The 24,530-nt window shown below is 33.3% G+C and overlaps 1 protein-coding gene across 1 annotated transcript in view; it reads right to left on the reverse strand.

Annotated features, from left to right (window-relative positions):
* LOC145279371 (cytochrome b5-like) overlaps positions 1 to 24,530 on the reverse strand; it is a 97,870-nt gene that overhangs the window by 64,595 nt on the left and 8,745 nt on the right. Inside the window, exon 2 of the mRNA XM_080130723.1 lies at positions 5,318 to 5,354. Within this exon, the coding sequence (XP_079986849.1) occupies positions 5,318 to 5,354 (37 nt within the window). The remainder of the gene's footprint in view (positions 1 to 5,317; positions 5,355 to 24,530) is intronic.

A 24,530-nucleotide genomic window follows, 5' to 3' on the forward strand; every position in this document is an offset into this window, starting at 1 on the left:
CTCATTTAATTTAGATCATGCGAAAATTATTAAATACGTGATAGAGCTAAAAGAAGACTTTTAGAATCAGCACTAATATTAAATACTAATACTATTACGCAAAGAAAAGGCTTCTACCATTTAGCCCATAGCATAGGGAAAATAATAATCAGAGAACAAAATATCGAAACAGATCCTGGCTAACCATTTTTCCTTAAATATTTCAACAAAATGAATAAGTTTACAGAAAAAAAAAAAAGAAAAAAAAGTATACATATTTATTTAACGTATTTTTAAAAGTGTATATATAGACATTGAACAACCCAACCTTCCCATATGCACACATATGTTTGTCCTTCCCGACATGGGTAGGATTCAAAAACTGTTCTCTTTTTCGTATGATCTATGACTTTTTCTTTTCTTGCATTTTTACTTCAATATCCTGAAGATGTCCTCTGAAATAAGGATGAAACGTTGATTATTTTAATAATTTCATTCGGTTTTTCTATTTTTTCTCAAAGCATATATATATATAGCTTAATGCGTAAGAAGAAAAGAGAGAGTTCAATTCCACAAGAGGAGACTTATCTGGATAATGCCAAGCTCAACAATTATTATTGGAGCTTATACAATAGGACAACAAGAGTATGAAATGAAGTCACAAAACTATATATTGGTAGATATAGAATGGATCATTTATTGAATAATGGAATACAAGCAAAATTTGGGGGATAGAAGGGACTCTTTATGCCAGGGCATTTCAAACCTAATGCTTCTCATCAGAAGAGTAGAGAAGGTGTGAGGTAGCATGGGGAAGATGTGGCTTCTAGCGTAGGGTTCATTAGGGACAAAAAAATATTAAGAGGAATTATAGAATGTTGAGGGAAGTTTTATTGAATTCTAAATAAATAAAGGAGAAGCTTGTTATATATAATATGATATACAAGATTGTATATGGTCTTTAACATAGTGTTGAGTTTAAGGGGTATATGTTTTAGGGTTAAATTGGGGGTGCATTGTTGCTGCGTGGTAATTTACTTTAACGGTTTTTGGGGTGTCTATTATCTATGGAGTGCTATTTTTGACAGGTGCAACCTAAACGGTAAAAAGGTGGCTATAAAATCGCTTATAATGGGGGGGGGGTATGCAAGTTTGTAATATTGATTAGGTAATATGCTGCAATATTTTTAAGTTTCTTCTGTTATGATATAGGGAGTATGATTATAAGGGGGCGATCGGAGGATTGGATGGCAATGTCTATGAGTGCGTTTAACTCGATGCAAAAGGTTTAAGGATACATATAGTTGGCAAGGTGGAAGAGTAAGGAGACATTTACTACTTATAAAAGTGGTAACAATATCAATAATAGTAAGGTAATTATAATAATGAGAATGATAATAATTATAATAATAGTAATAAAAATAAAGATAAAAATAAAAGAAAAGTAAAAATAAAGATAAAATGAAAAAAATAATATTACCAATAGCTGTGATAAAAGTAATGTCAATGGTAGTAACAATGAAAATGAAGATTATGGTAACAATGACTGGGATAGTAACGGGGATAATAATAACAGCAATTATAATGATGATTATAATAACAATAATGATAATAGCGGTAAAAACAAAAGCAATAATAATGATAATAATAGTAATAACAATACTACTACCTCCACTATCATCACTACTACTACTACTAATAATAATGATGATAATAATGTTAATAATAATTACTAGGGAATGCATAAAAGAAAGGGATGCAGACAAGTAGGGGGAGGTCAGAATAACAGGAAATAGGATTGAGGAGTGAGGAGAAAGTGGTCCCGTGAAAAATAAAATAAAGTAAAATAAAGAATATATATACACACACACATGCATATACGCATATATTCATATATACAAACAGATACACAAAGAAAATACACACACATAAAAAAAAAAAAAAGTGAGGGTATAATGAAAGTAGATGTCGAATTAGCCGGGAAAGCATAAGAGTTTGGTGGAAAAAAAAAAAAAAAAAAAAAAAAAAACTTGGGTTTATATTAAAGTCCTTCACTGGGAAAGATAGTTTCAAGAGTCCACAATAAAACTTTAAATTTCTTGAAATCCGATTATAAAGGCCATTAAATTTATGTTTTTTTTTATGTTAAAGCAAGGCCTAGAAAATTGAATACATACTTTCTCGTTTATGAACACGAGGGACAGGTATATCCATTTGGCGTAGCTATTTTTTGTAGTAGTTCTAATATCCAAGAGATGTTGCAAGAAGCATGGTTTACAACTGTCCATTAAAATTCCATATTTCTCCATTAAATTTTGTGTTAAATTGATTGGGTGGTCTTGCCAAGATGCGCTGGTTTGGTGAATTCTTTTTCCTCCTATTTTGGATGGCAAAAAAACGGTATTTGTTCAAACAGAGACTCTTGTGATGGAATTTACTCGAAGCTGGACTGGTTTAGCTGCATTCAATCTAGCAAGATTATCAGTAGGAAGTGACGACTAGAAAGGAATTTGGAAGGAATTTAGATATGGTACACGTGTTTGCTTGTGGGGAATTGGGATCGCACTTGGCTGATAGTCGGAAAGGGTAGAAGAGGGATGGGGATGTGTCTGTATGGGTGACGAGAGTGGGTTAGGCTGAACTGGGTGGGGATTATCTTATGCTATATTTTCGATACATTTAAATGTTTTAATGTAAATACTACTGGAATGAAGGGCTTAGTGTTAATCTAATAGTGGAGTCCAAATGTGCTGATTTTTAAATTATTTCTTATTTGGGGGGGGAGGGGGGGGGCTTGCCAGTGTGGGTTAGGGGTGGTGGTTAGATGGGTCTACATTTAGGTCTTAAGTCTTTGGCCCTGGGAGGGGGTTTCTAAGCTATTTTTTCATGAGGCTTAGGTTTTAGATTGGTTAGGTTATATTCTGGTTGCATCATGTGCATCGGTTGTTTGGTTGCAATTTAATAGGTGGTATTATGCGTACGGTTTTACGGGGATAGGGTTTGTTAGGCAAAGTTGTTTGAGGGCTTATGCTTAAAGTAGATATATTGTTGATTAAGCTTTGTCAAGATGCAGGCGATTCTAGGTCAGTTATTTATTTAATGTTATGTAATGGTTATGTATTCAGAGGGTGTGCTAATATTTTATATTAAAAAATTGAAGTTTTTCATGGCGATTTTTGCAGATAGTGAGTGCTTAGGGGCGGTTGCAAAAAAAAAAAAAAAAAAAAAAAATTTGGTTTGGGGTGTTGTCTGATAACCCTTTACTAGGGGAAACGGTTAGTGAGGGATATTGTTACGTTTAATGGACAGCGAAGAAGCGCAATAAGCTAGTTCCTGTCCGGTGCTGCATTTTCAGTGGGGGTTTTTAAAAAACATGCAGTAACATCAATTCCATGCATTAGTCTAACAAGTCCTTACAAGGATGAAATGCCAAAAATTGTATGACGCTTAATTGTCATATATTTCATAACTTAGAGAGAAATTGATAAAATAAACGGAGAAAAGGTGAGTTTGCTGTTTGTATTTGGAAAAATAAGAAATTGTGTGTGTGTGTGTGTGTGTGTGTGTGTGTGTGTGTGTGTGTGTATATATATATTTATTACAACCAAAATACAACTGCGATATGACTAGCCATTTTGGAATATCTTAATAAAATAATGCTTAAGCTTGTCCAAATGGTTAAGAAACATTACTTTTATCACAGCTATTGGTAATATTTTTACTTTTATTTTATTTTTATCTTTATTATTATTACTATTATCATTATTATAATTACCTTACTATTATTGATATTATTACCACTTTCATAAGTAGTAAATGACTCCTTACTCTTCCATCTTGCCAACTATATGTATCCTTAAACCTTTTGCATCGAGTTAAACGCACTCATAGACATTGCCATCCAATCCTCCGACCGCCCCCTTATAATCATACTTCCTATATCATAGCAGAAGAAACTTAAAAATATTGCAGCATATTACCTAATCAATATTACAACCTTGCATACCCCCCCCAAATTATAAGCGATTTTATAGCCGCCTTTTTGCCATTAAGGTTGCACTTGTCAAAAATACCACTCCATAGATAATACACATCCAACAAACCGTGAAAATAAATTACCACGCAGCAACAACACACCCCATTGAATTATAAGTGGTTTGCCATACTTATAGGTAAATGTGCACTGAACAAATACCATAAAAATTAAAGTTAAATTCAAATTTTGATATATATTTTAATTTAAATGCAAAAAAACAAAATTGGGATGCTGAAAACATACACAGTAAAACAATGTTTTATTGTTGCGTTGATTATTTATTTGTAATGCAAATTAAAAACATTTTCAGGGTTATTTATTTATGTTTGCAGTGTAGAAGAAAATGCATGAATGTTTTTTAAGAAAGATGTATTAAAAATGGAGAATAAATTTTTAAAAAATGAAGGTGGTGGGTAAATTGCCGTTGTAAAATTCTCTTATGGTTGTCAACGGGTTAAAGTAGATTTATTTGAAAGAAAATTGTGTTAGGAAATGAACGATGTAAAAAAAAAATGCAGAAAGTATTAACAATTGTTTATTTGGATAATTTAAATGCAAAAACAAAAAACCAATTGGGATGCCGAAAACGTACACAGTAAAACAATACATTTTATTGTCACGTTGATTACTTGTTTATATACGCATGCGCAACCAAAAGTCGTAAACTGGATGTTGGGTTACAACACCCGTTACAAGGTCATTTGAGTTTTATAATTATATAGATATACATGAGAGATAGAGACATACTTGCGACCTATTAGTTCACAAGCACTCCATCTATTTTACTTTGATTTCACTTGAAAATTCATAAACTGTTAAGACATTCTTCTTAGATAACTAAAAATAATAATTTTTTTATTTTTATATTATTATTATTATTATATAGAAATAAATAAAATTATTTTATCATTTAATCTACATGTGTATATTTGGTGTGTACAGACACACAAATGGCCATGTAAAAGAGTCACTTTTTCTTTAAATGCTTACAGATATTAAGAAATATTCAAGCGAGGTTAAATTAACAGTGTGAGAGGATGAGAGAAATAGAAAGCTGCAAGAGGGATGACTTATCTGGTGAATCATAAATTATAGCTAATTTGAAAAATTAAAATAGAACTTTTTGTCAAAAATAACTTAATCCTAGAACTAAAGTACATTTTCATATAGATTTTGTGTTACAAAAGTATATAGGAAAAAAGCCTTAGGGAAAAACATTGATTAATTCACATTTAGTATAGTAAGAAATTAAAAAAAAAAATCTTTTAATGCAAAACTTGAAATAGATGGTTTTAAACTTACCCGCTTGGTCAAGTAAAACTTCCTCACCACCAGGATGCTAAAAAAGGTATTTTTTAAAAATTAGAACAAACAAATCCAATTATAGAGTTACATTTTACAGGCATTTCAAAGGATAAACTTTAAAATATTACAATTAAAATAAAAATGTATATCATGATGTTTAGAAAGTTTTTATTTTTTTTCTTCTATAAATAAAATAGAATATGTTACAAATAATTCTTTCAGTATTAAAAATTGAATTTAAAATAAAGTTTACAAAATTAATCTTTAAAAAAATCCAAAAACAAATAAAAATAAACATGATAAATAAACAAAAATTGAAATAAAAAATAAAGAAAAATAAAAAAATAAATTTTTAAACATTAAAAAACAAATTTTAATTTTAAAAAAATTTTAATTAAGAAATAATTTCATTTTAATTTTTTAAAAATAATTTTTTAAAAATGCATTAAAAGAATGTTCTGCTTGTACCATTTTTAAATAAAAGGAAATAATATAAATTTTTTAAAAATATGGAAAGAGAACAATCTAACTTTTGTGAATTAAATAATGCATTTATTTCGAAATTCTATATAGGTTCAAAAGTTCAACAAGAAATACATCCAAAGAAAGTCGATTGTTACATCAACAGAAATATTGTGAATATAATAATCTAGATTGTAATCCAAATAACATAAAAACAATAAACCTTCCAGATAAAAACGGTTTGGTATCATAAGGAGGCTGAATAAATCAGGTTTCCAGATCTACTATGACAAAAAAAAAAAATTAAGTAATTAACATTGAAGAAAGCTTATGTAAAGGTAAAGAAACGTATGGAGATTGAATGAAGAACATGCAAAAGTCCCACTACAAGAAAGTGGAAGAAGCGCATTAAAGAAAAGCAAAATTGAAGGGGTTGCGGTTAGAGTTACAGTGATATATTTGTAGAAATAGGAAGTTGAAAAGTATGTCAAACGTAAAGCAGAGTCAGTGGGTGAAAGGTTTAGTGAATAAGGATGTGTGTGTGGTGGCAAAGAGGAAAACAAGAAGAGCAATATACAAATAAAAGAATGAGGCCGAGAAAGGCAGGTTTCCAGATATTCTATGACGGAATGAGCAAAAGAATGAAGTATTCAGGATAGTAAACCAATAACAAAGACAAATATGGAGAGACGTGCATCCGAAACAACAATGGTGTATTTGCAACAAACAGGACAAGAGGAAATGCCACTATCATAAATTGTTGAATAGTAAGTTTCTATAGAATCCAGAAATATCTATGTTGAAGAAGCAGTATCTGGTCCAACTATAAGAATTGAAAGCGTAATGGTACAGGGAAGCTGTGAGTACAATGAAGAGATAGGCTGGAGGATCCTCAGGTGTTGCTGCAGAAACATTGAAGGCTGTGCGAGAAATGCACAAATCAAATCAGAAGAGATTACCCTGAAAAACTGGCATCTTCATACAATCATGAATTTTTACAAGAGTAAAGGGGAAGCATTTGACGAACTTGCTGCATTGATATCCCAACTAACCCAATAAGCGGCAAAATTCAATCCCCTCACTGTAGAAATCTCCCAAACGCAAAAAGGCTTTCTACTCTAATAGAATCTTTTCACAAACTACTAGTCTTTGGAATGCTTCCTTGGTTCATGGTTTCTCTGACTGTACTAACATGTAGAAAAATGTTGCTGCACAACTCCCTACTTAGAGTGCCCTTTTAGATTTAAACCCTAATTCACAGTAGCCCCTTACATCTTAGTGACAATGTGCCCCTTGTTTATGGTGAATTAAAGTAAAAATGATAAATAAAACCTTAATATTTATGTCTATATTGGAAGCCAAACTATACTATTGGACTATCTTTTAATGATCAATTCAGGAGAGTAGTGTAGTATCTGTTCTAGTGTCATAATACCAACCTCACAGACACTACTTCCTCATTTTTTAGGTTGATACTGCAATACCGGTTCTTTTGTCAGTATTTGTTCCCCTCAGAGATTAATTTATCCTTTGGAGGGGGATAGTGTAATATCCGTTCTGTCTTCGTGAGACCACTCTTCCAGGTAGGAGGGAGAGCAGTGGAGTATATGTTCTTTTTATGATTTTTTTTTTTAGATGAGGACTGATAATCTGGATTATTCAGACTACCGTTCTCATCTTGCTTGTTATTCACACAATGTTTCAGCCGATATAATCTCCAATCTTTTTAACCCTACCAGATCGAGTTACCGATATACTGGTAATTTCCAAAAATGATATATACTGAGTTACCGCTAAACTGGTATTTTGCCGACCACATGTTTTTGTGTTGTCAGAGAGATAAAAATTGCTACCCAATCACTGCTTAGCCTCGATTTAGCGCAAGTCTAGCGTTCTGAAAACGGCTTCCTTTGTTTTGGCAAAGTTGTGAGTTGTATTCTAGACTAAAGTAGCCATGAAGCGAGCTAATGACGAACCAAGCACTTCAACAGGTAAAAGAAGTAGACCAAGGAGTTTCACGGTGCAACAAATGTTGGATATAGTGACAAATTCTGATTCAGACGAAGGCGAATTTGATCAGGAGCATGTTTTTGAATCAAGCAATGCTAGTGATGATGAATATATCGATGAAGGAGAAAGTGATGATAATTTTGATGATTCAAATGGGTCTGTGCATAAAGGAGGGCTCCACCTGCTGGGCAGACTGGCATACAAAGGTTGAATGCTGGCGGCAAAAAATTACTAGCGTATTTAAATTTTTTTCACAATTTTGCCTAGGAGGCCAGACACAGAGGCAAATTAGGTTCAGTAGCTCAGGTCTGGTAGGGTTAAGGTGTATCATTTTGAACTTGGAAATCTTTTTGATGAAGTCAGAAATCTACACAAAATTTGGAACAAAAGCCTTTAATCCATGGGGGTAGCAAGCTCGTTTGATTGATCAGAAGTCCTAAGTAATTCACAATTGCATTTTCAGTGTCATATGCACTTATGATTGAACCTTTAACCTCTAGAAAAGTGGAACTTACAACTGAATTTTACCAAGTATGGACCAGTGGCATGGTGGATAAAGTACTTGGTAAAGTTTAATGAAGAGGAGAACAGTAATCTGAATAATCCAACTAATATACGTCATATATATTACTTATAGAATTGTAAGCCACAGAAATGGATTATTGCTAGTTTCAATGAGAATTAGAACATTTATGAATTGAGTTTTTTAGGAGAGGGGGCATTTTTCAGATGATTCAATTCAAACCGTGTCATGTGCATCCAAGCTTGTCATGTGACACTCATCAAACTGACAGTAGCCATTACCACTCCTCCCTTTCCCTTATTTTAAGTAACTAAAAATAAACAGACTTTCAAAAGTTAAGCATTTGTCATTACAAACAAATTCACAACAATCAAATATCCCAGAAAGAAAATGCTTGACCTACTTAAATTTTTCTAGTCTTTTCTCCAATCAATATATTATTTGAATTGTGTGATCACTTATTGTGTGTCTGTGTGTGTTTCTGACCTCTTCATGACTTCCATGTTTTGATTTAGGACAGAAGAACATTTATCCAGATAAATATCCTGCTAATTATTGTTAAATCATTTAAGCATCCATTCATTTTCAGAGATGGAGAAGATTAACAGATGCCAAGTTTAAGGTAGAATCCATCTCTATTTGCTTGCTTCTGCACAAGGGCAGAGTTAGACACCAGATCGGCTTTTAAAATGACGAAAATCCAACCCCAAAAATATGGGTACAAAAATTAGATTGGGACAAAAAATTGTCACAGTCTAAAAAGCCTTCTCATTTACTGAGGACAGAAAAAAAAATGAACAGATACTACACTTTGCTCCTAGACAAAAAAACAAAGGACAGTTTATGTCATTGTGACATGCTTATAGCAGAGGTAAAAGAAAAAATATTGGACGCTTGGAGAAAGAATCTTGATTTTCTGAACTGTACTTTATATTAATTTTAAGGTTACTAATTCTTGGTTGTTATGGTATTCATTTAAATTGAAAATTCATTCTCAGCAGACTGTCGGCCATGTTTACTTGAACCAGATCATTTGAATTTACTTGTGTTTTTGTGTTCAGAAAAGAACAACAAAACAAGAAGCCTCGTCGATGCATAACAAAATGAAACATCTTTGTAAAATAAAAATATTTTATATTCAGGTTTTTTATATTTTGTAGTGACTACGTGTTTGGGTTTCTTTCCAAACAGGCGGTCACTTACATGTACTTATATCGGCTATCATCCTGGTCAGATTGAGACAGCTTCTTCGAGGTTACAAACTGCATCATGAACCATTGCAGTCTAGTGTTGTCGATATTGTTAACCAATCTCATAGCCATATAGGTCTTAGTGGTGATCTGAAGGTCTCCTTAATTTCATGTGTTTAAACATAATGTCGCCCAGAATAAAGAACTTCTGTCCTTTTGTTGATGTTGCCCAGGAACCATAATCTATAGTAAGTGGTAAATCAAAAGTAAGATTACATAATTAAAAAAAAATTATCTTCTAGATAGAGAGGGGGAAGGCATTGGTTTTAATAGTATTCTGGAGACATAAATGTTACACAATATTTTACATCTATTTTGTTTTTCCAATGAGCCCGGGTCATTTTTATTACCTACTAGCAAAGCTAGTAAGTAATAAAAAAGAAGTAGTTTGATATACATACATACACTTTCATTCTCACATTATCAAAGACAATCGTAAAAAGGGAGATAGTACTTAACATGATAGACAACAGAAAAGATGATGTATAAATATTATGAAGTGGAATACATTAAGGTCCTAATACAATAGAGAAAAACATGATAAAATCAGAAGAGACTGATGCATTAGCTGTTGAATATCAAATATGGGGGACAGGAAGTAGCACCTCGCCGAAGGAAATTAAACTTACTTAGTTGACACAAACACACACCTAACCAGAAGAAACAGAACCTGGTTGATTGACATGGAGACACAACTGGTTTGAATATATGTATCCAGTGATTTGATCAAAAGACACTTGTGAAGGTCATCTGCAAAGGTTTCCTGCAGACAAAAATACACCTGCTTTTAAATAATAAAATGAATGAAAGTAACATCCCATAAGAAACATGGCTACATTGATTGCATAGGTGAAGTCCCAGAGTGGGTGCTTACAATAATGGATTTGTGGGTGGTCCAACAATGTTATATAAACTAGTCCAAATTGAGATCAAACCGAATCTGCTAACAAATTCAAAAGATCAACTTTCATGAATTTCTGTGCTTTTTCAGGTCCTCTCTACTCATGCGCACAACCAAACAAAAAGAATAATGTTATATATCAGTGTCGTCATTCTTTTGAGTACAGAAGTATCATACAACACAAGCAATGAATAAATATTACTTTTTTTAGTCTTTTTCACACCAAAAAAAGCATATTGACACTTGGACATAAAGGGCTACTATTTTGGATTGTGTCTAATAGGGGTCGTGGGAAGTTGAGCAGCAAGATGTCTGTTCACATTACATTTAAATTTCTGCAAATTAGCATAGTCAGCAAAGCATGAAACAGAAGGAATTCCAAAGTCAATCAGTCTGAGGGAAGACACTATTACAGTAGAAGGCTTTCCAGCATTTAGGAATCTTAACAGCGAAGGGGTGATATTTTGATGGTTGTCCAATTAGTCGGGAGTATATAGTTCGAGTGGGACATAAGTGTTATGAACTCATCAGAACACATTCCATTAAAGTACTTGTAAAACAGGCACTTTATTGATGATGCTCTGGAAGTCAATATGACTACTACCAAGAAAGTGTATACAAAAATGCAAAGACATTCTAAGAGTTTTATCTAACTGTGGCCATAAAACAGTCTTAAACTGACTGCTACATGGGTTAGTGAAAGACATGTCAAGGTTAGCAGTTTATTGAACCGTGTCCAATATTTATTGAGAGTGTCGGACTGACTTCCTCATCTTGGTTGTTATAGTCACAACATTTCGGACGTTTTGCCCTCTGGCCTTCATCAGCTGTTTTGTATCGAACTGGGGAACCGTTTGTTAGGAGTCTCGAACCCAATCCTTTATTAATATTACAGGGGTAGCGTGTTCGGACTCCAGCTAGGCTCTGGGACATAGTTGCTGATTATCTGTTTTGAATGTTACTTCAAAACAGATAATCAGCAATTACGTATCCAATGTCTTGTCAATCCTGGCCTTTAGTCCATTCATATACTGAATATTTTTTGTACTTTAACATGTCCATATGCATTCATAAAACAACTACATATTTGTATTCAAAAAGTGCACATATTTCTTTGTTAAAGTAACCATGCAATCCTGTCATTTAAAAACATTACCCATTATCTAATTTATAAAAACCATTATGTCTGCCTGTCTCCATTTTTTACAAATTGTATTTTCTCTGAAACGAAAGCTTGCAAAGCAATGCTAGGCAGCTCAAATGATTGCATTTTTTATGAACCATTTTTGATGCATCTTTAATTGGTCAAAATAGTTAAGGGGTCAAAATTAAGAGAAATCAGAACTTGCTAAGCGTGAGTCGACTAAAACTACTCTTATATGCATGCACAAATCATTATACATTTTGTACAGTCATCTTACTTTATTTTTAATTATTTCATATCTGACTGATGATGGCCCAGTGGTAATATGGCGTGACCATCAAGGGGAGCGATATTACTCCCCATTCGGGAGATGAAGACTCCCCTAAAATACCGAGTAAGGCAGGGTAATTATGCCGAGATTGTCTGTTAAGCGTTAATTGGATCCCAGACAGCGGCGAGTAACCTATCAAAAGGGATGGATTTATTTTGTTTTTGTAAAATGTTTGGGAAAAGTGACAAGAGATGTCAGATTAACGTTAGAATGAAATCATACAGTCGTTTGGCCTGACGATCCCATGCTCAGGATGTCTGGCTTTATGAGTGCGGGGGGGATCAAAGTGTTAACCTTTTGAGTGTGTGAATAAATTCAAATTCTGATCCCAGATTTGCAAACCTTGCAGAGGTGCACACACACAAAGGATTCGGGAATTCCCTGAGGGACGTGTTGAGTTCTGATTGGTCTGGGGAACAGCTTCCTCCACCCCATCACCTAATATAAGCAAATGCCTGAGCCGAAATTATCAGATCGAAGCCGAATTTCAAGAGAAACACACGCTCCCAAGAAACGCTACCCCCCCCACCACCACCACCACCACTCCCTCTCTCCATCACGGCTGCCATTGTGGAGAACGAAGAATAAAATTTTGGACTATTTTTCTGGTGTAATCGAACTGAACAACTGTACATGTGTAAAACACCTATAATTTTCCGGTAATTAACTTTTAATAGACTAGAATCCCCTGAGTTTGTTTTTTTTTTTTTGGCTTGCATGAGAAGCTAATTGATTTTCAGCGGAAAATCGACACGAAGCCTGTGACGCTGAGAATCCTGTTAAGCACTTCCGGAGAAGACAATCATCAACCATTGCAGTTTCAACAGGGTCAGAAACCACATCTGCTGACCTAAGGCGGGAGGCTTACAGTAACAGGACAGGCTTTATTGTTACAGTTTTACTATCGGTTTTGATTCTAGCTGATAGTACCCAAGTAATAATTTCTTTTTTAATTTTAAAATTACAGCAATACATAGGGTACAACATCATATGAAATAATACAAAATTGACTATAATCATATGTATATGAAATCTGGATGAATTAAAATATCATATTTAAGCATATTTTACACCCAGGCAAACAATCTTGTTTGTGCTAACATTCCTGATACATTTCTACATTAATATTTTTATTCTAAAAATACATTTTTCATCTTGATACATATTTTCTAGACATCAAAAACGATCATAAGAATAATCGTTTTGGCTACTTGCCATACCCTGGCAGTGTTCTATATAACAATAGGAATTAATTCTTGCAAAAATATCGTTCAATCATAAATCGCTTTATTTTCACAATCCATAACATTTTCTGATTTTGTTTTGAAAACTTAAACAAGATTCCTTGTAAGTTGATTTTAAAAACATCTACATATATTTATTTTTTACTCCGAAAATGGTCGAAGCAATTTATGATCTGAAAGCCATATTATTTTAGAGGTGTGGAGGTCAACTTTTTCAAGGAGCTAAAATATTTTAATAAACATATAAAAATATCTAATCATGTAAATTAAAATGGTAATACAGAATATTCATCCATTCTAATCATTTGTAAAACTCATTATGTCTGTCTGTCTCCATTTTTTGCTGTAAAAATTTTGCTTTCAGTTTCAATTTTGGTTGATGGCACTCAAGTCATAATTTTTTTTATTTTTAACTTGAAATCACGAATTGGGTACAATATCATGTATAATCATAGAGAATTGACTCTTACAATATATACAAAATCTGGATAAATTGTAGCTTATGTCCCTGACAGTAGCCTCCTACATCAAAGTGGCAAAGTGCCTTGTTTAGAGTAAAAATGTACTAAAAAAAAGAGAAAAAAAAAAAATTAAAATCTCATATTTAAGCATAATTTACAACCAGGCAATGCCAGACACTCACTAATTTTATATATATTAAATGAACTTGGCAAACGATACTATGTATGCTGTCAATGAGTTCAAGGTTCAAATGTGGGGTGCACAGAAATGTAAGGTAGTTGGAAGCAGAAGAATATGCTGAGAGACCAAGAGAAAGCCCACTTGGAAGTGAAGTGGCATGCTTGTGAAAATGTTGACGCTTAAGAATAGCTTTAGTGGTGCACGTTTTCGCACTTCAAACATGTAATAAAGAACTCCAAGCTGTCAAATAGAAAATTATATCTGATTTAAATTAAAGTGTAAAAAAAAAAAAAAAAAATCAAGTATTATCTGTTGCAATATTTTTGATACAAGTAGAGAGTGTGATTAAAAAAAATTGGAAGTTTCTACTTATAGACACTGGCAATAGGAACTGACCAATTAAATGATCCATATTCTGTTAACAACCAATCAGAAACTGGAATTGTTTCAACAAATACTGGCTCTTTAAGAATTCCCACACAATGTTCTGTGTCCAAACAAGAAAAATCTTTGCTCCTTGCCTATAAAATTTTCAAGTCCAAGGCTTATACAGATCAGCTACCCACAAAAAACTCCTTTTCATCTCCAGAACTTGCACAGATCAGCTACCCATTGGAAATTAACATGGCTTTAAATTCAAAATTAATAATTATGGTAGATTTGTGTTCCTAAATCAAAAGTAAAACATTCAGGTTTTCACACATAATAAAAAAAAAACCCCTCCCTTTTGGTGTTATTTTTAAGACCTAAAAGAAGAGATAATTTTGTTAGCTGTTTTACCTTTTTTTGAAAATTTGCTCCCCCCCCCCCGCCCAAAAAAGGGTTACTTTAGGACAAAAAATTTTTCTCCATCTAAAAGGATTTCTTCTTTTCTAACTACAGAGAAAACAGATAACAAAACTATATAGTCGGAAGGTTGGTTAACAAAAAATAAAAGTGTTTGTGGATTACTTACCGTCTTAAAAATGAGATTCTACTTATTTTAGGCAATTAACATGTAACCACACTGAATCTAGAGTAGAGAATCAGTTTCGTATACATTATGAATAGAAGTGTGACTATATTATAACTAATAATACCTTGCAGAAGATTATACCAAAAGACAAAAGTAACTCCACCCAAAACAGAAAAGGAGTTTCCTTCCCTTGATCATAATCTAGCATCCTAACAGTATATACATTTAACTTATGAATTTTGATCTGCTCAAAAAAAAAAAAAAAATCATTGCTGATTTGTTTTAATGCTTTCTATTACTTTTGATCCAGCAACAAGTTTTTTTTTATAAAATCGGGTTTTCAGTTGAAAAAGTGTAATTCTTGTAAGTTGCACTTTTTTTTTCGGATTTGGAAAATGATGCAGATAAAAAGACAAGAAACAACAACATATTCTCAAAACTGGTCGATTAAAGGAATGTATCAGTTTTTCAGCTGAAAAAAAAATGGAGAAGGGATGGAAAATTATGAAGATGTAAGGGAGAAGAATAAAGAAAATATGATCAGAAATTTATTTTTGGTTTGAGTCTCAAGAATTTCTTACACACTTAATTGCATGTTATAATTTGATAAAAGTAAAAATGGGATGTTTGGTTTACTTTCAGCAGCATCATAACTCACTTCAATTATTTTGTTATTTAGTCCTCATATTCGATGAGCGACGTTTTTGACAAAGAGGGAACCAACGCTGTTTTCTATCCAATCTTATACTTATTATTGGCAAGTTTTTAATCTTGAAGTAGTATTATTTTTTTTAACTCCTTACATCAAGTGGCTTCTTGCCCCGTCTGGAGCGATTTCCAGAAAAATTTTTTTTTTTTAAACATTTTCATTTTGTTTAATTCTTAAAAGGAAGTTTGCTGTTTGAACTCCAAGGCACGTTGGGTTATTTTTATAGCAAAACTATAGACTATGTTTCATACATGATTGGTTTGTAGATTAAGTTGTTTTGTAGGCGCCATTGCTATCATATAGTTGTGGATCTTCTCAACTCTCTCACCATCTTACTTTAACCTTCATCACACCAGGCAAGTTTTCTTAGGTGCCTCCACAGTCCTCTGAGAGTTGCCTGATGTAGGCCTACCGACCCATTCCTCCAGATTAAAAAACAAAATTAGGGCTTCATAACCTAGAAAACGAATGAACTTTTGTGATTTATGTGAAAGCAGATTGTATAAATTGCATCAAAATGAATTCTTTAACATTTGTAGAAATGCAATCTTCAGTGTAAAGTCATTCTTTAGATCGAAAAATGTAGTTCCAAACAAAAAAAAGAAAGAAAAAATAGTATAAATCCGGTTAGAGAAGCTTTTTCCAGGCAAAGAATTAATCCAGTCATGATCAGCAGAAACGTAGTGGTCTCTGTGTTTAGATGGAATGATCTCTGAAGAATTCAACAAGATTCAGTTATTTTATAAAGCTGTTCTCACATCTAATTGGTTTGTTCTTATCACACACGGTTATAAATAGAATAGCCCAATTTTACTATTACTTACTATTATGCTAAGAATATTTTAGAACATAGTTGTTATTGTAATCATTTTTTGTCTAAAAATTGCTGACGATTTCATCCTTATCCCTCCAACAGTGACTAACAAATCTCTAGTACTCTTTCTGTCAGGGCCGAGATCCATAGAAAGTATCTCTGAAGTTTCTCTCTCATGGATGCTGCATCCAAGAAATGTTAAGAGCCATTTTTAACATTTTGGTGCACACACCATGAATTTTCTTCTCCAATCTTTTAATAAAAATCCAGGTGTTACTTTCATATACAAGAACTGATGTAACAATGGCTTCAAAAAGGTCACTTTCCATCTTGGTAGGAAGATTTGAATTCCAGATTATTTTCATTATTTTCAGTCCAGTTCAAGCCTTGCTGATTCGTATATTCAGTTCATCACAACTTCACAAGCAAGTTACTGTTTATCAAAACCCATTTTAAAAATTATATTTCGAAAATAATATATATATACTAGCAGGCCTTCCAGCATTGTTGGATTGTAAAATATGCAGATATATTATATTTTAATTCGTGCACATTTACAATTTGAGCTATCAGCAGATGACTACAAATGGTTAAAAAATTAAGCAGCTTTGAGCTATGAATGTTTAATTTTGCACATGCGCAAAAATAACAGCTGGAGTAATGTTTTATTCATCTTACCCTGTCAACTGTGTTATTTTCAATTTTGACTCCTTAACAGCAATTTTTTCTGGTTAAAAACGAAATCAAAAATGTGCTACAGGTTCAAATACTCTATACATCAAATTTCAACTTTGTAAATCAAATATTCAGAAAAGAGTTTGGTAGAGATTTTTAACATGCACACACACACACACACACACACAAAGGTCACTTATATTTAAAGATAATTTTATGTGGTAGAACATTTTTATTTTCAATTCTACATAATTATGCATAATGTAGAAACTATGCATAAATAGAATTCAACATCATCTTGAAATGAAACCAATCATCTAATAAGAAACCATAAAAAATAATAATTAATAAACACTCGTTTTTAAAAGGAATATGCAAATTAGTTCACCTTCGTGTAGTCTCTTGCATATTCATAACTGAGTATATTCAGTTCATTTTAATAATGTTTAAATAGAAAAAGTAGACTTTTAATATTAATCTCAGAGCAAGAAGAAAACTCATTGACGCTCACAAAATCTTTTATAATAAAGCCTTAAAAGATAATGATTGCAACAACATACATTATGCAGTAATAAACTTAAAAAATAATGTAAAAGAAAAATCTTTTGGTTTACACCAACTTTTAATTCAATAGTTAAACTAACCTAGGAAAAATATTTCTAAATCTTATGAAGCCACATTTCTCCCTAGCAACATTCTCCATGAATTTTTTAATAAAAATAATATTAAATTAAGCGATAGTAGTAATAAGTTAGATGAAATAAAAAAAATCACAATAAAATAATTCTAAAAAAAAATACTAAACTGAATCAAAATAAATTAAGAACAACAAACCATGCAGTTGTATAAACAAGGATAGACATAGAAACAGAAAATTTTTACATAGGCATCACCACTTATCAAGGCCCGGAGACCACTCGAGGATAAGGGTTAAGAGTGTACAGTAGAAATGGGACAATATAGTACTAGTTAGTAAAGCAAATTCGGTAAATTTGTAAACTTATATGGAACGGCTCATCAAAAACTTGTTTACATTAGACTTGAAGACAACCATATTGTAGTCAGCTGGAAAGCAGGAAAACGGAAAACAATTCCATAGGCGTACAGTTCTAAGAAAGAAGCTTTGTTCATGGAATCTATGTTTAGGTTTAGGCACAGATAAAGAGTGAGGGTAATTATTGATAGTGTTTTCTGCTAGACGAGTGTTTCTTGTGAAAGTTTGACGAAGGGAAACCAGAGATTAGAGCTCAGTCGAGCACTTGTCATGAAAATAACGATAAAGCAGAGACAAACTCACAACATCTCTTCTGTGAGAAAGAGATTGTAGGGAAGAGAAAGGACATCCCCTACGAGGCTACAAAGTCTATTTTGAACTCTATCAAGGCAGGATAAGTCCTTTCTAGCAACTCCTGCCCAGATGTGGCAACAGTATTCCATCCTTGGACGTATCTGGCTCTTATATAGATAGAGAATTGCATCAGCAGTGAGATATCTACTGGATTGATAGAAGGATCCCACCATTTTTCTAGCGGCCTTGGCAACGGATTTAATGTATGTGTTCCATTTAAGATCAGGAGTAAAGGTCAAGCCCAGAAGCTTGTCAAAACATGAGGCCTCCCCAAGATGAGAGCCATTCATTTCAATTGATGCCAGATGGGATCAGAGCATTGATGATGTAAAGATAAAAGCTTGGTTTTAGATGCATTAAAAGTAACAAGCCATCTTTTTCCCCATTGTACCACGTGCTCAAGATCAGAGGAAAGAGAATTGGAAAGAACTTGGTTGTTTATGGTCTTAGATGTGCTACCATAGATCGTAGTGTCATCAGGATAAATGTCTATGAATGATGTAAGGATGTGATTTGGAAGATCATTAATTTAGATCAGGAAGAGAGTTGGGCCCAGGATGGACCCCTGAGGGACTCCAGCATTAATACTGTGAGCTTCTGATTTCTGCCCATCAACTACTACTCTTATGAACCTATCAGAGAGAAATGATTTAATAATTAAGACGTTTCCAGCTATACCGTAGCTGGAAATCTTGTGAAGTAAACCTTTATGCCATACTCTATCAAAGGCCTTTGATATGTCAATTACCCTAGAAAGTTAGCCTCCATCGAGAGATTCACTAATCCTATGAGATATAACTGTAAGCACATCTGCTGTAGATCCAGCAGAACGGAAACCATATTGTGTGTCACTAAGAAGGTTAATTTTGATGAGATGGTGTATTACTTCTCTATTTAACACAGATTCCAGCAACTTACTCATGACACACAGGAGACGTATTGGCCTGTACTGAGAGGAGGATGAGCTACCACCTGAATTCTTAAATACAGGGCATACTGATGAGACTTTCCAGGGTAATGGGAAGCAATTCTCCTTTAGATAGCGTTCAAACAGTTTTGTAAGAATGGGCACTAGTTCAGGGTGAAGTCCTTTGAGCACTATAATTGGAATACCATAAGAGCCTGTTGCTTTTCTGGAATCAAGGTTTTTGATTAGTTTGGCAACATCACGTACAGATATTTGTATATCACGTAGCGTGTTTCTGATACAAGAGGAAATATTGGGTGTTGGCAGTCTTGGTCGCAAAGGGTAGAATTAGCTGCAAAATTCTTGGCAAAGACTTTGGCTTTGTCTGATGCTGACAAGATTACCTCAGGTCCATTGGGATAGAACACACATTTCTGTTCAGGATTCTGTTTGCTATTTGCCAAAACTGGTGGGTACCAAGCCGCTGCTCAGCTACTTTGGACTTGACGGACTGAGCATAGAACTCTCTGGTTGCTAGCAGTCCTGAAAGCGGCTTTAGTCTCAGTACATCTATTACATTGGAAGCAATGGAAAAAGTGATTTCTGTGCACAATCGCAGCAACACATGCTGGCTGTTAGATTTAGTATGAAATGGTCTATACCTACAATTAACCATAGAGGACACATCCTTTTTAAACATGGAATGCAGAGGTAGAGCTGATATAAATGTACGGAAGCTATCCCAGTTAACCATAGAGTATCGATATACTCTCCAATGGAGAGGTACATCTGAGGACTTATTACATTTCATTTGTATCTTTACTGATACAACAGAGTGGTCAGAAGATTCAAGTAGAGACAGAATGGAAGCTGAACACAGTTCAGGGCAACTTGTGAGAAAAAGGTTTAGGAGACTTGCATACTGACTGTCAGTATCGAGCACACGGGTGGGTTCGTGAACAATCTGAGTGAGGTCATAAGCAATGGAGAAATCATGACAGAACCTCCCCTCATCATCGATCTTGTTTGAGGGAGTTAACCATTCCACATTGTGAATATTAAAGTCTTCAGATATGAATATTAGCTAAAGGATAAACAGATAGGGCGTGGTCAATTTTCTCATATGCTTTTAAAGATAGTAAATCCGCTGTTGTGGGGGTGATAGAGAGCAAATATAAACGCAGTAGTTTGAGCAAGTGCAACCTGGAAGCACATATATGGTAAGTTAGCATCTTCTCTGGAGATGCCCCTACCACATGGAAAGCCATCTTTTATACAGGCACATATTCCATGCCCATGGCGATCTTGGGAGTCAGATTTGGAAGTTAAATTAGAGTATCCTTTAATTACGAACTAATCTAGGGAAATAGTCTGTCCAATGCCAGTTTCGTTTAGAAATAATATGTCTGGTTTAGTCTCCTGTAATTGGGTTTCAACCTCTGGAAGGTTAGAACGTACACTCCTGATGTTTGAGAAGGAGACATGGTAGTGGAGGTCTACATTAGAAGTTGGAGATCTGGGTTTAATCATATATTTTTTATTGAAACTTTTCATGATGGAGTTTTGGGATTTGTGCACTAGGTCGACAGACTTGCTTGGAGCAGGGCAGAGAGGGAAAGTAAGAGAGAAATAGAAATGAAGAAATTTTTTTTTGTAGCACATGAAAAGGTAAAGCCGTAACAATTACCCGCTAATATGGCATCGAGAAGCCCCACCAGAAGCTATTGCATGGTCCAGAATCCATTCACCAAATGGTAATACAGCAGCCCCAGTACTTTACACCTGCTGATAGGACAGCCTCCTTAGTGGTTAATCCAAGGTTTGGGTCCCTGACTATCAGGCGGATAACATCAGCCCAGATAAAACATTTACCTCCAGCATCCTTACTAGTGATATGGCTACAAGGATAGACATAGAAACAGAAAATTTCTAACATCTCTGGCGGCTGTTCGTGCAAAATACTGCCAACCTAGAATACAGCCTTTTCTTATCCCTTTGTCAGAAAAATCACTCATAAAAATAGGAGGACTGAGTGACATATAAAGAGAAGTGAGAGTAACAGGAGCTGCTGATAGCACATCCACAATGCATTGTCTATTCTCCATTAAAAAATTTAAAAAAAAAAATATTAAGTATTTTACTTATATAAGTCCATTTGGCATGTTTAAGGGAAGGTATGGTGAAAGATTCCCTTCTCACTAACTGAAAATGAATATAATTGCCTAATCTGTTTATGCTATCAACTTGGAAATTATAAACAACATTTATGGAGAAGAAAAATCTATTATAAAAAAATAAAACAATATATATTCGAAATGAACTTGCCAGATAGAATCGGCACATTTTTGCACAAGTAAACCTTTCACACAATAAAACAATAAACTAAAGATAAAGATTAAAATCTGAAATAAATATATTAGCACTTATATCTAGAAAAGATTACAAATTCATAACTGCGAAAATATGTCCTTCATGACCGCAAATAGGAATTGATTTTGCTTGAAATAAACTTCAGCGTTTCCTTTTTGAAAAGAAAACAGTCATCACGTGATATAGCTTGCTACTTGGACAAGCATGTTCTTTTATAAGTAGTAACGTGTGGACGGGGGGGTGTAATAGAACAGCATTTTCAGATCTATTTATGCTCTATTTCAAATGAACTTGCCAGATAGAATCGGCACAGTTTTGCACAAGAAAACCAGTTTTTTACTGTTTCATTGCATTGTTTTATTTTTTCTTCTTCACTAATTAAACATGGTTATCTTAATTTTTAATATCATGCGATTGCTCTCCAGACGAGAACTGTGAACTATATCCAATATCTATTAAGAACTGAACTTTTGTAAAAACAAAACCCTCTGATTATGTCTCTAGTTAGTTATAACTAGGTGACGGAAACGTACTCAAATGTGTAGTGATACTTAAATGTTTATGTAAGAGTAAATAAAAAAATATATGTAATATATACATATATTTCATGATTCCTTGAGGGAGTACAAAATTTAAGTATTGCAATCATGAAGGGAAGACTTATTATTCATGATTAAAAGTAAAATACATAAAACACGTTTTTAAAAACGAAAAAGGGGTGGGAGAAGAGGCAAAAGATATTTATTATTATATAATTATAATAATTATTATTTTATTTACTATATTCATTTATTTATACTTATAATTATAACAATCTTTTTCCTCTTCCTCTTTTTTAAAACGTGTTTTACATATTTAACTTTTAATCATGAATAATAACGGTCTTCCCTTCATGATTGCAATATTACTATATATATATATATATATATATATATATATACACACACACACACACACACACTGTAGGATGCAGGTCGGGAGGTTGCCAAATTATAATCAGGATTTATTACTTTATAGAACCAAGGTTGCATGTGTTGCAATTTTTTTGAAGTCAAGATTAGGAGGGTATCTACAGGATATCTTAAGGGTAAATTTAACAGAATCGCTGATTAATAAATAGGTTTCATCAATCTACATCCTTTCATAAAGAAATAAAAATGAAATCAAAAAAATAACAACATTGACAAAGAACACAAAATTGCAGTATTAACATGAAATAAACTACATTTATTTACGTGTTAGGAAGATTGGTTAAAATTGTTCCAACATAAGCGTTTTTTTTGTATGGAACGTTCATAACAAAGGATTAATGAAGTGAAGATATTGTGAGATTAGCACAACGCTTGAAATTACTGATTTTTGTACAATAAGTGTGCCGCACGTGGGTTTTAAGTCCATGTGGCTATTTCTGAGAAGAACAGTCCACAAATCAAATAAGTGAATATATGTGTGTGTGTGTGTGTCATAAGAACAGTAGTTCAAAATAAAGTTGCTTAAAAGAAAATTTGAGTTCTCGCTCAATGTGGTAAGTTTCCATGAGGATATTAAAGTTCATGTCTATCGTGCGCAAAATCATAACAGGACAAAGTTTACTCAAACACATGTTGATACTTGAGAAATAGAAGAGAAAATTAATTTGATTTTGCCAGGCAAATCCTTACATACAGGCCTTCTCAAATGTTCCAGCCTGTTTACTGTATTCCTATGCGAGGAATACAAACAGTTCCTTTTATTTTATGTGTTCGGTGGTTGCATCACGTCATGTTCCTATGCATCCTTCATATGCACAAGAGTGTATCAAAACAGTGATCACTATGAAATGTTCCTGCTTGTCGTTGATTCCGGCCGAGCATAGTGGTTGCTTCAATATATGTACCCATGTGCTACAACTATTTTCTCTTAAATGCTACGCAATTATGCAGAATGTAGAAAATATGCATAAATGGAACTGAGCATAATAGTTAAATGAAACAAATAGTCCACCAAAAAGCCATAAAAATGAATAATTAATGAATGCTCGTTTTTCAAAGGAATATGCAAATTAGTTAAGCTTTGACTGAGTATATTAAATTTGTTTTAATTATTTTTAAATAGAAAAATAGGCTTTTAATGTCAATATGTGTGTATGCAAGAACGTTTACATCCTTAATGCTACACAATTATGTACAATATAGAAATATATATAGCCATGTGTTGTAACTTCTCTTAAATGCTGCGCAATTGTGCTGAATGTAGAAAATATGGATAAATAGAACCGAGTATAAAGTCAAATGAAACCAATCGTCCAATAAGAAATCATGAAAAATTAATAATTAATGAAAGTGCAAATTATTTAACATTTATGAAGTCGTTCGTATATCCGTGACTTTGTATATTAACAAGTTTGTTTAAATAATTTTTAAATTGAAAAAGTGCAACGTTGTTCAAATAAACTTCAGTAATGCAATTGTCTATTTTTTTTCTAACAGACCCAACACGTATGTCACAGAGGAAAATGATAACTTTGACGTCACATTCTGTTGCCAGCCATTTGAGTGCGAAATTTCAACAAGTTTTAACAAAATCATCAACAACAACAAAAAAATCGGTTCCTCCCCATATAAATGTCTTGTAAAATCCACCAAGATCGCAGTTAATAAAAACATTTATGCCTAAAAATATTATTTTGATTATTAAAATGGACGCTTCTACACTATTAGGACGAAATTTTGTAGTCGATAAACAGAGTTTTCAGATATAAAAAAAACAAAAAAAACAATGGTTTCTACTGTTTCTTGTTTTGTTTTGTCAATTCTAATAAGTTACAATGGTAGCTTCCTAATTATGCAGTCGAAATTACCGGTAAAAATTTACATTAAGGCCTGTCTCACGTTTGTATATAACAAAATATCTTTTTTGTAGATTTCGGTGTGCTAAAACCGAATC

Source organism: Euprymna scolopes, chromosome 1 (genome assembly GCF_053919585.1).
Source record: "Euprymna scolopes isolate OS-2025 chromosome 1, ASM5391958v1, whole genome shotgun sequence".
Lineage (NCBI taxonomy): Eukaryota > Metazoa > Mollusca > Cephalopoda > Sepiida > Sepiolidae > Euprymna > Euprymna scolopes.